Below are 17,051 nucleotides of genomic sequence, written 5' to 3' on the forward strand. Positions count from 1 at the left end.
TGTGTGTGTGTGTGTGTGTGCACGCCGTACATGTCCACAGCTAAGCACCTCACGCTAAACACTTAAACACTGGTAATGAGAGTGAGAGTGCTGGCTAGTCCGCTTACAGGGAGAACAATTGCAGATTTAGCCAACAAGGGCATTTTCATTCCCTTCTTCAGATGGGATTAGTGCACATGCAGAAAACAGGAGTCACATTTTCCCTAATAAAAACACTCAACAGGAGAGAGAAAATACTGCTGGAACCATGCCCAAAGAGGGTATACAATATGTATGAAAGCATTTGATGAATCCTTGAGCAAAAGAGAGGAGAAAAAAAACGAGATTCAATCACATTTGTACTGGATGTAACATCCTTTTCATGATAGAAGAGAGGTAGATCTGGAGGGAATGCATATAGGAAACGGTGCAAAGATTCCTCATGGAATATGGGCCGGATTTCTGGCTTCAATTGCCCGTCTTTTTCTGTTGAAAGCAAACAGATAACATGATGAAATTTCTACGGATGATATGCCCTGGGTGTGTGCGTTAGTGTGCAGTGTAGGTTGATTCTACAAACAAAGCCAGAATTGATTCTCCTTATTGAAATCCACCACATGATATCTGAGGGGAATCCATCTGCTCAGAGAAGCTCTCTTGCGCTCACTTATTTAAAGTGGCCCTATTATGCTTTTCCACTTTTTCCCTCTCCTTTAGTGTGTTATATATATTTTTGTACATGTAAAAGGTCCGTAGAGTGTGAAACCTGAAGTCCACGCCTAAAAGGAGTTACCCTCCACCTCAGAAGCTCCTGAAACGGCTCCATTGAATTCTCTCCTTCACTTCCGTAACTTTATGAGGTCACAATGTTACGGAAGTGACGTAAAAAACTCCTTCCGGCTAGTTTGGCCCTCAAACAAACAAAAGAGAGAGACGGAGCTAAAGCTCGGGAGGAAGAGTTTGTTGAAATGTGAAATGTTGACCAATCACAACAGAGCGGGCTAGCTGACCAATCAGAGCAGACTTTGCTTTCTGGAGGGAGGAGCAAGCGCTACAATGGAGCGTTTCAGAGAGAGGGTGAGAAGAGGTGCTGCAGGACAGCCAGGATGAGAAAAACAAGGAGGATTATGAGCATTAACGCATTTAAACATGTTGAAACTGTAACTTGAGATAAAAATATGCACCCGGAAAATAGCACAATAGGGCCTGTTTAAATAAAAAAGGCCACACAAATAACGGGATGGAAGTGGTCACAGGAGCCAGTCTGGAGAAAAAAGGAGGCACGGGATGAACCCGGGAGGATGCAGAACTTAAACGATTTGGCCCGTGTGTGTGTGTGTGTGTGTGTGTGTGTGTGTGTGTGTGTGTGCGTGTGTGTGAAGTCGCTTGGTGTGCAGGGACGTTTTGCTCAGCCAGGCGCCGCCATACGAACCCATTAACGGGACAAAACACCGTCAAACATCCCGTCCAAGTCCCTGGGATCAATGAAGAAGTATTGGCTTTGTTGCTTCTGCTCAGTCAGCCACTAACTTTCCTTCTGTCCGTCCCTGCATCCAGTGATCATCGCCATGTGTGCACACTGTGGCCCTGCGTCTGATGAGGATGATTTTTTTTTTTTTCCCGTAGATGGGATGATTAATGCGTCCGCTCTAAGATGCTGAGTGAGATTGATGCTGCCCGCTATCCCCCTCCGTGCATAATCTTTCATCCTTACAGTAAATATGACACAATGTCCGCATGCGGGTGAACAAAAAAAAAAAAAAACTGTCTGATTACAAACAGCTTGCAAGCCCTCGTCCCCTTTTTAATGATTACATCCAAAGGCACTCTCTCAGTCAAACGGCTGTTTCCCTTAATGAAATTAGGCGATCGCAGTATCTGCTTCCTCTGCGAGTCAGGCAAAGAATTTCCATGGGGGTCACTCGGCTAAGTAACCCTCATTAAGCAACTCTAATGTAAATGAGATGCAAATCTGGCTAAAACGGAACACTAGTTAATTTGGCCTCCTGACATTGCAAACAGTCACGGGGGGGGGATCCAATGCAAATTACATGCAAATGACAACTGACGGTCTCGGTCTCTGTTGGCTAAAGGGTAGGAGCCGATGGGTTCTGGGTCTTTTCTTTGGGGTCTATGCAAATATTAGGTGTATCCTAGTGGAACTAAAGAAAGTAAATACCCACTGGAGAATGGAGCGGAGGCGCACGAACAGGTCAGGAGGCTGTCACCACAACAGCTGAAGCATTATACACCCACACCCGGTGCATGAGAGAGGAAAAATACGAAAAACCTCAGACCCGGAGAACAAGAGCGAGGCAAGACATTACATTCCTCCTCACCGCGTTCACCAAAAGCCATGGCCCAGCTGTGTGTGTGATCCAGCCAACTCCTACATCATCTGGAGCCATGCCTCATATATTCACTTCTGACACCGAGGCCCCAGGAAGCCCGCATATAAATATGGCAATCCGGTCGGAGTTGTATTAACACTTGGCAGAGGGGCGTAGCCGAGGCCGGAGCCCTCCTGTGGAGAGGTCAAACCTTTGTACAGACAAGCCCCTAAAGACCATGTGACACGAGGAAAATCACTTTACTCTAAAGCCCCGGTGCATAAACCAACCCACACTATGGATCTCTGCAGACAGGAGCAGTTAATTGATCCCCTTCCATAGGGGTGGATGCTTCTGCTATAAGCACTTATTTTTGGTGTTCATTTAAATCCTGCACGCTCCTCATACTTTGAGCTCGACACCCACTCAAGTTTTTTACTGTTCAACATTTAATTTGAGTTATTCCCATTGCAGTTTCCACCCACATTTCAGCGGAAAGTATGTCAGGCCGCCAAGTGTGTCCTTAATCAAACGCACCTCTTCTTTTCTGTGGATTCGGAGGACGCATCCAGGTGTTCAGTAATCCAAAGCTGGTCAGTTGATTTGTCGAGGCTATGGGAGAGAACTTGACATGACAGTAAATCCAATGTAAACTCCTTCGAGGAAGAGGAGGCGCAGTCTCAGCCGTCAACTCTCTGGAGGCCACGGAGCTGAAGAATGAGTCATATGGATGTTACCTTAGATAACTTGTGCTGTGCTGAACATTGTTGATGTGTGTAATAAAAGCTCTGCGACCTCAATTATCTCCATGATAGGATAAATACTGAAGGAAACTGAAGGAAAAAGAAGAGACATTCTTTATGAATTGTGCATTTTGTATTTGTGGACTAGTTACACTTCTATTCATCCCTCCTGTTGGAGAATAAACTACTTCACAAAAGAGTAATAGTTTGCAGATTTACAATGCAATGGCACAAATATGTCTCCTGAATGAACTTATTGTCTATATTGATTGAAAAAAGGTGCACAAGCCTGAGAACAAAACACAGTCGGTGGTGTAAACAACCTAATTCAGAGGACAAAAAAACAGAAAGAAGCTTGAGCCATTGTGACTGACTATTACAAGCATGTCCCCAGCTGGAGGATGAGTTAGTCATTAGCTCACCAGCTGCAGTAGTTCACCAGCTAACCCTACAAGTGGTTAATACATCACAGATGCTTTAGCGCTGTCTGTTTGGATAGGATGCTACTTTACGTGTGGCTGGGCCTTTCAAGAGAAGAACATTTGACAGTGAAGAGGGGTGGGAAATGAGGTGCGAGAGCAAAAAGGTGATGACATGTGACAAAGGTTCCAAGGAGGAAGCGAACAAGGTGACACCACGAGGTACGATGTAGAGATGAGGATCTGACGTCACCCGAATCTGCATGTACATGTACGCATGAATCCTCCACCCAGCAGAGGGGATTTAGAGAAACTCCACCTCTATCGGTCCAGCTACGCAACCACAGTCTAGACTGCTGATGTGTGCCTTAAAAGTATGTTTTTTTTTTATATTTCAATCACCTGCTATTAATCAAAAGTGTTCATTTCTATGAAGACAAAACGCTAATAACAACGAGAGGAAGACAAGAACAGTGAATACAGGCCAGTTAACATGCTGAGAAATGTCGGCCATATTGAATAAGAGAGAAAGGTGATGTTAGTTATGTGTTAAATTGATGTTGGTGTGTGTGAAAGGAGAACAATATTTATATTACCCCCCCATCCGCAGTCTGTATCAATCATGTTGTTGCACTTGTGGAAAAATGAGGGAAAAAGTTGGGTGGAGAATGAATAACGAGAGCTCGAGTTCACATACCAGCCTAACTTTTTGTGATTGTTGATTTCAGAAGAGAGAAAAAAATGTCTGCCCACAGTTGTAACACTGCAGAGAAGATAGAGAATGATACAAACACATCCCTTAAAGCATACTGAAACTTTAAGTTCTATAATGTTAAGTTCTAACTCACAACACTCACATTACCTTGTACTCTGAAGGTGTGGAGGACAAGGCAATGTCACTTTTTTTAGTTTTTTGTGTAGATGGCAGCATTGCTCAAACGTTTTTCTGGAGAAAGGCAAAGAACTGCAGGTTCAATAGACGTGATGGAGGGGAAGGGAAGCAGAGTGCTGCAGGGATGACGAATCTTTGGAGGCCGACCCGAAAGTCAGCGTCGCACTGGATCCTTTGACAAAAAGCTTTTTCCATTAAATGACTGCAGGAACTAAACTCTGTGGCAAACACATGTTTATGATACTTACACTTTTTGTTCAGCAAGATAATCTTCACAAATTAACACAGTTTTTCCAAGTGTGAAAATAATCACCAAAGGTAAAAAAAAAAAGCGTTATATTACGTTATGAAATAAACGAACTTCACCACGGTGGTATGACCTCACCTCACCACCACCACCAGATGAAGCCGGACTAGTCGCCATGATGACTCTTTGTAGTCTCATGTAGACACTTGTTATTAACCACCTTGTTAAGAGACACGTAAAGCTTCAAAACTCACAAAAAGGGTATTTATTACAGGACTTTATCTTGTAGAACAAAACACTAAAATCTATAAAGTTGTGTTAACCACAGACCTTATTTCAGGCATCTACCTACAAACCCATTATAAAAAAAAACACATCAAGTTCCATGCGAGGGAATCAGAAGTGCAAAAATGCCTACTGCAGCACTCTATTGAAAGCATAAAAAAAATAAAGACTGCACATACTAAAAAACAAGTCTGTAACTGAAGAAGTTGCTCTTTGCTGCTACCTCACAGTCCATCAAGTGAACCACCTGTTCAGACAGAACTTCAGTCTTTATAAGCTGCTACAGACAGGTGGAGGTGTCTCTACAGGTGCATTGTCATCTGTTGATCTCTCCCAAAATATCCCCTTTTTTTTCAGTCAGGCTGCGCGGCGAAACGAGCGCACCTATCTCTTTTGGTAAACTCCACACACTGTGAGCTACGGGCGATGAATCAAACTACTCCTGTCCTGCTCTCTCACTACTCATTTCATTCACAAACCCAAAATATCGCTGAAGGCATCCGATTGGCTGGGAGCGCGCCACGCAAAAAGACGGCGTGCTCTCGGTGGCCAATGAGAGACGAGTTGTACGCTCTCTCTCTCTCATTCGCTCTCTCTCGCTTCCAATGCTCCCTCTTTAACCCTCTCTTATTTTCATTTTCGTTCTCTCCCTCTCTCTCTCTCTCTCTCCCTCTCCCCCTCCCTGTCTCGGCACATTACAGCAGTCAAAACAACAGCCTGGCTGAAGAGAGCGCAGCGTAGAAACAAGTGCTGTATTTTAGGGAGAGGGGGACAGCAGGACGAGACTATCAACCTACACTTTCGGAGTGGATTGCACTTGCTCCGAGTCGCTCTTTAACTCCCTCCGGGGGCGAGTCTTAAGTGTTGACTTAGTCCTGTCTCGCCCTTTAAGCCCAGCCATCTGTATATTTGTTTCTGGCTCTTTTTATAACCTCCTCCCGTACGTCTTTTGCTCGTAGGTGACAGAGGAAAGCACTCTAAAAATGAAACTTTATTGAGCGATTGATTGGCTGATTGACAGCCATATTGACTGATCTTTAACTGGGCCCTCCTGAGACGGGAGCAGGCTGGCGTCACGCCTAATTCAATATGGCCAAATTCAATATTCACTTTGGGTTTCTTTTTTTTTTTCAAAGAGAAAATCTTTGTGTCGCAGAGAGGACAGAAAAACAACAGAAAACACACATGAATCAATAATAGCAGTGATCCAGTGACTCTCTGTGAACTCTAAAGTGGGGAACTGGGTTGACTGGGTTCTCGTGGGGGTTTTGAGGTGCAACACTGCCATCTATGGGCGGGTCCGGGCGCTGCAGGCTCCCCGACGGATTACATCATCATGTTGAGGGCACTGATGTGTTTTTCTAAAGATGCTGTGGCTCAGACAAAGAGAAGCAGGGATGGAGATAGTTGTATGCTACACAGGAAAAGATTTACAGTGAATAATTAAAAGACGTACATGTGGACAAATACAGGAAGAAGAGTTTTTAAAAACACACACATGTGACAAATATTCCACATCTGTGTGACTTTAAAAAAATGATTTGATCAATCAACTGTCAATAAATGCCATCTAGCTTATGACTTCATTCCCAAACGACCAACCAGTCTTCTGCTGAAGGTACAGATCACATCTTTACTACTACATCTCATTAATTAGAATCTAACTTGCTCTAATGATGATAGCCAGACAAATGTATTCACCATATTTTTTCCCAAAACTATCCTAGACACACTGACCCACCTATAAATAGGCCTAAAGGAAAAGTAATCAGGTCAGCAGAACCAATGATGTCAGTCAAACCTTTTTTTCCAGTCTTCTAAAAAGATATTCTTTTAAAATCGCTGCAGACGACACAATTCCTTAATGCATCTCGAAGATTTTTCCTTCAGTATGTAGACCTGATCTTCTGTTTCAACATGTAATAAATCATCAGTAATGCCTCTAAAAAGGTCCAGACTTCAAAGACCAGACAACCTGTCACAGGTGTCTGTCCTGGTGGAGCCTTAGGAGCTAAAGATGTGGAGTTTTTGAGCTGAAACAAAACCTACACATGGGCATGAAATTGAACATTTGAACATTTCTATTGTCATATTTTGACACGGAAGCCATGATGATCTACCACTGAGTTTAGCTGTCTTAAGTAAAGTCCGCTTGATGCCAGATTCATAACAGCAAATACCCAGAAAGAGATGGGCAACACTTTTGTCACAAACCATCACAACAGTGTGATCAAATGCAGGGATTTTGTGGGAGCACACTGCCTCCTAGTGTCTACATATATATTTGCAACAGAATCTGTTAGATATGTTATTGACAAAGTGGGATATTCTCTCACCTCTTTTAGCTGTAATATTTAGTCAAAACAATTGCTTTGGAAACATTTGTGTAGCAGCTGTTCAACATCGTCTGTATCGATTTGGAAGGTTGTACTTCAAAAAAAAGAATGGTTACCCATCTGTTATTTACTTGAGACCATGAAAAAACATTGTTCCAACACCTGTAGTCTGCTACAAATATTATAAAAAAGTGATTTGATGTTAACTACAGCCAACTGAAAAGTGTTTTGAGTTATTGTAATGACTTGCAGCTTTTTTTTTTCCTCCAACGACAATACAGTTTGACAGCCGATGAATGTGACTACCGAAATAAGTTGATTAGTTACGCAAATTATCCAATGATATTGTACAATACATTTATTATTTATCGCTAAAACATTTTTTTAACTTGGGAGAATAATTTGCAGTCGTCTTTCATCATGATTGAAACACAGAACATTTGAGCAGGTAAACCAAGTAATTGCACAAACACCTCCCTAAGATCTAGATAAACTGTTACCAAACACATATTCAAAATTATGTTCAGATATCATTCCCAATCAAAACTCATCTAAAGAGTAGAGTGACGAACTTCAGGCAATCTCAATGCCAATGTAGCACGGTGGTCAAATACTACATTAATGGTGCTAAATTCAAAATTTAGTGCATATATATATATATTTTTGGGATTGCCTCTACGCAGCTCGGAACATGGCGACAGCTTATCCGGCGGCTAGGAGCTAACGGTGCTAAAAGAACTAACAGCGCAAACGGCTACAGCGCTGACCGAGCTAACAGTGCTAACATGAGGGGGAACAAAGTCGGCGCAGCGCTTCCGTGACGACGAGCTTCATTGGCGCTTACAGTGACTCTTGAAAGCACTCAATCTCCTGCAAAAGCTTTCAGTTTGATGGCAATCACCTTTTAAAACATGCCCATGTCTTTAATAAAACACACCGACCACAATTGACAATCTGAGACGTGCTCTTCTGGTACCGAGAGCTATACGCTTCAAATGTCTCTGCAATCGAGGACAGGCTTTTACATGGAAGCTCAGGGTTTCTGAACGCAGCTTGAAGAGTGAAGACAGGCTGTTTCCCCAGCCTCAATGTCAAACACGACACTTTTTTTACAGGTTGCGGAAAACCTGTTCTTAAGAGCTGCAAGAAGGATTGTTAGCATCTAGACAAACCACTCAACAACACAGGAATTGAATAAATGTGAATCAGGTCTGAATCTACAAAATTGTTCCTGCATTCAAAGCTACTGGAGAGCAAATGAAAAAAAAAAAAAAACTCTGCAGCCACAACTGTAGACAATGCTGACCTTAATGAACGGATCAATATCAGCCGTGACCCAGCGACATTAAACTCTTAGGATGACATGTTTAGTGTCGCATTGACATTATAAAATTCTCATTCAGACACTCATGCAGTCATGCCGGGCCTCCAAGTCAGTTTTTTTTAGTGATTGACTTCAGGGAATTCCACACTAAAAAGGTATTTCAGAGTTGCAAAAAAGACTGGAAAGAGAATCAGTTCTTAGTATCAGCAGACACCCAGACTTTAGGTACTTTATTGGTATAAGAGAAAGTAGTATCATGCATCCCGTGTAGCAAAGTCAAGACGAGACATGTGGGTACTTTTGCATCTTTAATGCTTTTAAATCAACACGTCCTGACACTAAATGGGCGTCTAAATCCCCAGGCTTCGTTGTCAAGGCTCCTATGTGATAACAATACAAAACGTCGTCTCTCCAGTGACACGGTCATGAATAAGTCCTGCGTTGAGACAGCAATGCTCACACCCGAAAGGAAGGACACTTGAGGACGCCCCAACAATACAACAGATTAAAGCTCTAAAATAAAAAGTGTTTTGTATAACAGCATGTGTGTCAGCCAAAGTCCTGAAGACAACAACAAGGAAGCCATGAAAAGATGTCACTCCTCCACATACCTGAGCGTCAGTACATCCCAGTCACATTGTCCAGGACAGGAAAATGTAAATGTGAAAAAAAAAAAAAAAAACAGCACACTGTTCTTGTATTGTGTCCCCTTGATGTTCTGTTTTTGAGAAGGTGGCAATTGTCTCCGGAAATTAGTGAAATTCCCAAACGCAGTTGTTCAGAGAAGGGGCGTTTCTAGGGGCAATTGATCCAGGTCAAAAGAGGAGAAGAGGTCAGTGATGCCCTCATCCTCCGTCAGGCTCAGGAGGTAATCCTCCCCACCAACAGAGAAAGCTAGAGGGGGAGTGAGGGTGACAAAGCTCTGTTGATCTCCAGAGTGGGGCTGGAGGGAGGTGTGCATGGGTGAGACGGGGGTGACAGTGACTGGTGATGGGTGCTGTGTCGGCTCGGACGGCGGGCTTGAGATAAAATCAACTCCAGAAGTACGGATCGCATTGTCTAGAAAGATAATGGGAGTTTGGATAAGGAGACACGGGGGTTAGAAAAATGATGAGCGGTGGAAGTTTAAAAAAAACAAAAAAAAACAAAGCAAATGTGAGCCAAGAATCTAAAAAGTAAATACAGTCTCTTATTAAAAAAGAAAAAGAAAAAAAAAGGTTCCTGTGTGGGAAAAGGCCCCCATGGGTATTTGCCTCCTCGCTGAGGCAACAAAGTACCATTTTACAAGAGCACCCAGATGGATCATGGGACGTTTAAGTGCAAGACTCACCTTTGGAAGACACCTGGACGAAGGACGAGGAAGGCACGAGGGGGGTGGCGTTGTTCCTATTGGCTGAGGAGTTTAAGTGGCTTCCGTTGGCACCGGAGCCGTCTGTGGCTTCCATCGGCATGGGGTCATCGGAGCAGAGGAACGCCTCGATGGGCCCCCGGGTGCTGCTGAGGTGGACCTGGAGGCTCTGAGCGGAGCGGAAGTAGACAGAGTGCTTTTATTAAGTGGCCTCTGAACACGAGCGGAGAGCAGACACTTACAGTGAACGGTGTCTTGGGAGGATGTGGCAAGAGCGCAAGTTCGTTTAAGCCGATGCTGCATCAGTAAAAAACAAGGCAATTAAGCATCTTGTATTGTTTTACTGGGGATTAAAGGCTAAATATTCAGGCCACATCCTCACTACGATGTTTTCACTCCTGTTAAAAGGAGATTGAAAACGCTTATTCAGGCGGTTTTCATTTTAAAACTCGGGGGAAGCGTTTAAGTGTGGACAGGGACAAACGGAGACCTTTCAAAACGCTGACGCAGACGCCCTATTGGACCTTTTCTGGAAGAAAAAAAAAGAAAAAAGAACTGCCTCAATCAAGTGGTTAATTCGACTTGGATGACAAACTGCAAGCATTGCTGACCTTGTTGTCTATGCAATCATGTTACGCAGTTAAATTCTACTACTGCCTACAAATGAGTGCGCTTAGTGCTTAGTGGAGCACTTTGTGACAATTCCAATATCCGATGGCTATATTAGCCTTGGTCATGTGATAAGCTCCGTCAATACTACTCCGCCTGAATAAGGCACATTTCTGAAACTGTGCTAAACGGCTCCTCTGGATGGAGATTGGTTATTGTTTTAAGACACACTTTTAAAACAAACTAGTAGTAGTGTGGATTAGGCTCGAGTTTCATTGCAAAAAAAAAAAAGATACGATTGACTGATTATGTTGAAACATGTACCTCTTCTGGGTGCGGCACCTCCAGTTTTGTCTCTACAGGCGCTTTGATCACAATCACAGTCTGTTCTTTCAGGCTGGGAATCCTTTGGACATCCTCGTAAGTCAAATAGGCGAACGTGATCCTCGGGGTTAAGGAATATTAAATCAGTGTGGACGGGTTTGTGTACAGCAAACACTCAATAACAAAACCCAAAATACCAATCACATATGGCATTGATCCCTCCAATGCCTTCTAAATCAAAACTCCGTGTTTGGCTTGGCCTTTAGACATAACGCCAATGACGCTTTTAACACAATGCTTGGGGCACACCCATTTGACGCAAGCGAATCTGGGTCACAACAACAGAACAAAATGAAGCTGATATAACAAATCAGAAAGGATATCTTTGAGTGTTCTGGTTCCCGCACAGCTGGTGAACCTGCTTTGTGCAGCTTTGGATCAACTCGTCCAGCCTCCTCTCCTCCTCCACCAGAGCTTTCAGCTCCTGATCCATGTGCACGTTCACATCACCGCCCCTGTGCACACACACAGGATTAAAACCTCAACAGACACCACTAAAGACATCGAAATGAAATGATCACGAGGCAATTAAGAATAAAACATTATGTTAACTGTGCATAGAATAATACAGTCAACTAATTCAGCATTTGTTGTATGCACCAGCAGCTTCAACCATTTATAAAATGAAGTAGATACTCTGTCAGTCTTTAAAAAATACATATATAAACAATATATAGATGGGCCCTAATTGTGTTTGTCAGATATATTGAATCACTCACCAAAACACACTAACAAACCACAATGTGCATATATGTGTTGTACAACAAGCTCTTTTCTAACACACACACACACACAACCACTCATACAATCATACTTACAGCCACTCGACAAAGTTCTTCGACTTCTTTTTGATGAGTTGGATCCCCTCCAGGACGTTGGTGACGTCATAGACGCGTCTCTTTGGGGCATTGAGCTCCTGGGCGGCGAGGTTCAGGTCCAACACCCCGTCAGCAGAGCGACTCAGCATGTCAGCAAACCTCTGCGTCAGGACGCCGAGCGAGGTGTCACAGCGAGACTTCTCGAACAGGAACTTGCGCGCTATGGGATGGGAGGCGGGAGCTGGGGGGAAGAAAAATGGGTGAGGGATGAGAATGATTCCTTTTTTCCCCTCTTCTAAAATGTCATATTGTTTTGTGCCTTTTCTTATTGTACTTTCTCTAATATTTGCCATTCTTCTGTTGCCACCAAGTGTAACAAGGAGTGTGCTGCACTCTGATTTCAAAAGGTCCAATGCCATGTGACATTAGACGCTGTTATGTCATGATAAATCCCCTTATTTTAATTTGAACCGGATACTCAGAGTGAGATTATGGGGTTTGCTCTATTTAGATCCAGTGTTTGGTGAAAGCGACATTGAGCAGCCAAGAGTTTCATCAAGAATCTTTCAATGTTCAAATCTGAAATCAAAACTCACCTCTTCAAAACCGCTTTTAATGTCTGACTAACGCTGTGTGTTTTAAGTTTTTAAATGTCTGTAAAGCGTCGTTGAGTACTCTGAAAAGCGCCCTATAAATAGAATGTATTATTATTATTATAATTATAAGTTGTGTGAACATTTGGCCATTTAACTCTGTAAACAATATCTTGAAAAGAAGCTGCGAGACACCCAGCAAACAAGACTCCACTCGGTGTTTTTGTGCTCGCAGACTGTACAAAAGATGTGAACCGGTGAGCTCATAGTGTGACCTGAATGGTATGTGTATTTATTGTCTGTGTAGTTGTATAGTATTGTATTTAGTAGTTGTATGTATTTATTGTCTGTGTAGTTGTATTTAGTATGTATGTATTTATTTATTGTCTGTGTAGTTGTATAGTATGTATGTATTTATTGTCTGTGTAGTTGTATAGTATGTGTATTTATTGTTGTCTGTGTAGTTGTATAGTATGTGTATTTATTGTCTGTGTAGTTGTATAGTATGTGTATTTATTGTCTGTGTAGTTGTATAGTATGTGTATTTATTGTCTGTGTAGTTGTATAGTGTCTGTGTAGTTGTATAGTATGTGTATTTAGTGTCTGTGTCTGTGTAGTTGAGCTGCTGCAACACTTGAATTTCCCCCATGGGGATCAATAAAGGAATATATATATATATATATATATATATATATATATATATATGTATCCATAACACTGGAGCACTACAGCACAAAGTCTCACCCTTTCCTCCTGAGTCGAACAGAGAGGCCATCTGTTTTTTGGGGGTCCAGTCACCATCATGAAGGCCCTGGGGGTCACCGGCTTCCAGCTCCAGCCTTCTCTTTGCCTGAGTGGGGGAGAAGAAAAAAACACATATACATCATGCATCTTAAAACATTTAATTTGCAATTATCTCACTGCATCAGGGCAGCCATTTTGGGCGAGAATACAGTATAAACTAACCATGCACCTATTGCATTCCCTGTGACTTAACCTGCATGTGACCAGAAGCAATGCATGTGCAAATGCATTGACCAGCATGCTCATCTGGAGCTGGTTAATCCTGCTGAATGAGGATTGTCACTACCTGCAGGGTTGGGACAGAAAGCTAGTTGCAACAACATCTCCCCATCCCCCTCCCACGCTCACCCAAAGGCCTACCAGTATGAGTTTGCTCCCAGTAACAGTGATCCCAGTGCAGATCCCAGTGGACCCTCCTCACCAGTGTGTCCCTGCAGAGGTGTGGTGGTGGAGCAGGCCTGGCAGCGTGTGTGGAGACTGGGAGACCAAAGTGTGCAGAAGTCTGCTCCGACAAGGCGCGGTGTGTGTGATGCCCTGTGGCCAGAAGGTAAAACATGTGTGAAGTTACCGGAAGTAGATTAATGCGGCCGCAGCGTCATAGCGTCCCCTTCAAAGTAAAAGCACGCAGATAAAATAAGATAATATAAGAGAATTATTTATTAGTCCCGCAGCGGGGACATTTACAGGATTATTATTATTATTATTATTATTATTATTATTATTATTATTATTATTATTATTATTATTATTATTATTATTATTATTATTAGTTATTATATTATTATTATTATATTATTATTATATTATTATTATTATATTATTATTATTATTATATTATGATTATATTATTATATTTTATTATTATATTATTATTATATTATTATTATATTGTTATTATATTCCTTTATTACAGCAGCAGAGAGGTTAAAAAATAAAACAAGATTAAAATAAGTATTATAAATAAGCAAATGAGCAATAAAAAAAACAGTAAAGAATCCATAGTACAATATTATATATAATATATTATTATTAATATTATATGAATATTATATATTATGTAATATTACATTATTATTATTATATTATTAATATTATATATTATGTAATATTACATTATTATTAATATTATATATTATATAATTATATATATACAGTACCAGTCAAACGTTTGGACACACCTTCTCATTCAACTACTTTGAAGAATGTAAAATATAAAACATATTCTGGTTTGTTGAGCATTTGTTTGTTTACCACATAATTCCATATGTGTTCCTTCATAGTTTGGATGTCTTCAATATTAATCTACAATGTAGAAAAAAATAAAAATAAAGAAAAACCATTGAATGAGAAGGTGTGCCCAAACTTTTGACTGGTACTGTATAATATATAATTATTAATATATATTATTATTAATATTATATAATTATGTATATAAATATATATAAATAATATATAATTATTATTATATTAAATTATTATTAATATTACATAATTATGTATGTGTAATTATGTATATTATATTATATATATAATTATACATACAGACATGACAAGAGTAGTATAAAAGCAAAAAAAATCTGCATATATAAATATATATGTACATAAATATACATAAATATACACCAGAGTGGCATGTGATAAAATATATTTTATCAAACGACCATAAAATATGAAAATAAGGCTGGGCATATAGTATAAAAAGCAAAAAAATCTGCATATATACATATATATGTACATAAATATACATAAATATACACACATATATATATATATACGTACATAAATATACACACACATATATATATATATATATATATATATATATATACACACACATATATATATATATATATATATATACACAAATACATATATACATGTATATATATGTATATATGTGTGTATATATTATATATATATATATATATACACACGTTTTATTTCACACTGATGTGTATCTCATATTCTCTCTGCTTCAGTAATCTGTCTTTTGCAGTAAAATTGCAATTTCTAAATGTGCTTTTATTCTGAAGGCAGATCTATCACTTCCGGTAGCACCCATCGAGACGTTCGCGTGCTTGACGAAGCGACGTAAAGTTGTGTTTCGAGTTACAAACGGTGCTGAAAACGACGTTAACGTAAACCGTCTGTATGTGTGTGATAAACGGCACCGTTACCCTGGCAACGTTGACATAAACGATATGACACGTGACATGATTTCTTTTTTTTTTTTTTTTTTTACCCAGCAGGCACCACACGTCACAACGTTCCATCCAAAATGGCCCAGCTACACGCCAACGTTTCATTTGGCGAATTCCATTTAAGGAAACGTTTACCTGAACTCGCTCGCGGTGTGACGTCAGCCGGGGTCCCAGGTGGGAATGTGGCGTCCGCGCCATTCATCTCCTCTAATAACATATTGGAAGTGGCACGAGAGCCCGGCGCTCACGTGGACGCAGCACGAGATGTTTTTCGCGCGTAACTGTGTGATTCCCCCGCCACGGGTTTAAAGCAAATTTGCATATCTGCCCCCATTGGCTGTCCACGCTGCGTACGTCATGACGTATGCGTCTGACGCAGCTGCAGCCGACCAATGGCTGCAAAGCTCCACTCTACTGTTCTTAAAAACGGTCAAATAAGTAATAAGTGTTACTTTATAAGCTGTATTTCTGTTTTTATGAGATACAATTTTAATATTGCATTTAGTACATTACAACTGTAACTATTATATAAACCCCATATTACTTAAATACATATCTTGTTGAGGGATAAGTAACAAAAACAGGGTGAAGTTATTCAGTTTTAAGATCTTGCTGCAAAAGATAACATATGTCTATCATCATACATATATTGCAGATATTGTGTACAATACAATAACTGGACCCTCATTACCATTTCGGACAACGCAGTGAAATCTTGTACAGGTTTATAAATATTTTCTTCAAAAAACATTAAAAAAAAAGAGAAAAATATCACTTTCCAAAATCCCCACATGTACATTTCTAACAGAATTGTCATTTGTTACAAATTACTTGTTCCTCAAACTGTTGTTAACTGGTAAACTTACATTATGACAAGAGACATGCTTCAGCTAAGACATTTCACAGTTTTAGAATAAAAAAATATTCTAACACATTTCTTTTGATAATTTATGCAAAACAAATCTCCACGTTTGTTCTCTTTTACCAGCCATGAGGATGAAAAAGCAGTTTACACCCTGCAACACATGAGTCACTGAACTACACCGAGATCATCTCCACTAGTGTTGAGCGTCCAACTTACTAAATGACGACGACACCACCTCGTGTCAGATAACAAGGATCCCCAAACATGGCATGTACGACACTAAAACAACGGCATGTGTTCAGGATTAATAAACAAACGGTCTCACTAATCATCGTCAAACTTGATCTTCTTCCCCTGGAAGGCCAGGATTTGTCCTTGCTGCTCCTTCCTTTTCTTACTGGCCTCCCAGGATGGATGCAGTGCCTGCTCTGGTGCCTGATGGGTAAAGCCACCTCGACCTCCACCTCCACCCCTGCGATCATTGTGCCTCGCACCATCACCCCTGCCTCGCCCCCTCCCTCTGCCGCCCTCGGGGTAGGGCTTGCTGTACTTGGACTCTGGATTTCTTTCTGCTCCTCTTTCCTGCTTTTGGAACCTTGGTTGTTTACTGAAATCTCTATCTAGACCACCACCACCACCACCACCCCTTGGTTTCCCTTGGTCCCTAAATCTATCTCCACCTCTCCCTCTGCCTCTGCCTGCACCTCGGCCCCCACCAGGCCTGGACGAAGAGAGCGAGGAACAAAACACGGACTGAAAAGAGGTCGCCTTGGACTTCAGCCTGGACTCAAGCTCATCAAGTTCATTCTGGACCCGGTCTGAACTCTCCCCTCCGCGCTCCTTATCGGCCTTCTCCTCTTCGCCACTTTTCGGC

General features: G+C 41.1%; 2 protein-coding genes across 3 annotated transcripts in view; both read right to left on the minus strand.

Moving 5' to 3' along the window:
- Nucleotides 1-8,756: 8,756 nt before the first annotated feature.
- e2f3 (E2F transcription factor 3) lies at nucleotides 8,757-15,598 on the minus strand. 2 transcript variants are annotated; one of them, XM_054605817.1, is made up of 8 exons: nucleotides 15,448-15,598; nucleotides 13,533-13,645; nucleotides 13,052-13,157; nucleotides 11,715-11,955; nucleotides 11,220-11,351; nucleotides 10,837-10,951; nucleotides 9,886-10,072; nucleotides 8,757-9,614 (listed from the first exon to the last, which is right to left on the minus strand). In XM_054605817.1, exons 1-8 carry the CDS (start codon nucleotides 15,527-15,529, stop codon nucleotides 9,334-9,336), a joined length of 1,257 nt encoding a protein of 418 aa, XP_054461792.1. In that variant the 5' UTR covers nucleotides 15,530-15,598; the 3' UTR covers nucleotides 8,757-9,333. The 2 variants fall into 2 exon arrangements, with proteins under 2 accessions (XP_054461792.1, XP_054461793.1); XM_054605818.1 differs by lacking the exon at nucleotides 13,533-13,645 and having other exon boundaries at nucleotides 8,758-9,614.
- A 217-nt stretch (nucleotides 15,599-15,815) lies between these two features.
- srfbp1 (serum response factor binding protein 1) overlaps nucleotides 15,816-17,051 on the minus strand; it is a 4,324-nt gene continuing 3,088 nt past the window's right edge. Inside the window, exon 3 of the mRNA XM_054605816.1 lies at nucleotides 15,816-17,051. This exon is cut by the window's right edge and continues 833 nt beyond it. Within this exon, the coding sequence (XP_054461791.1) occupies nucleotides 16,502-17,051 (550 nt within the window). The 3' untranslated portion in view covers nucleotides 15,816-16,501.

Source organism: Anoplopoma fimbria, chromosome 10 (genome assembly GCF_027596085.1).
Source record: "Anoplopoma fimbria isolate UVic2021 breed Golden Eagle Sablefish chromosome 10, Afim_UVic_2022, whole genome shotgun sequence".
Lineage (NCBI taxonomy): Eukaryota > Metazoa > Chordata > Actinopteri > Perciformes > Anoplopomatidae > Anoplopoma > Anoplopoma fimbria.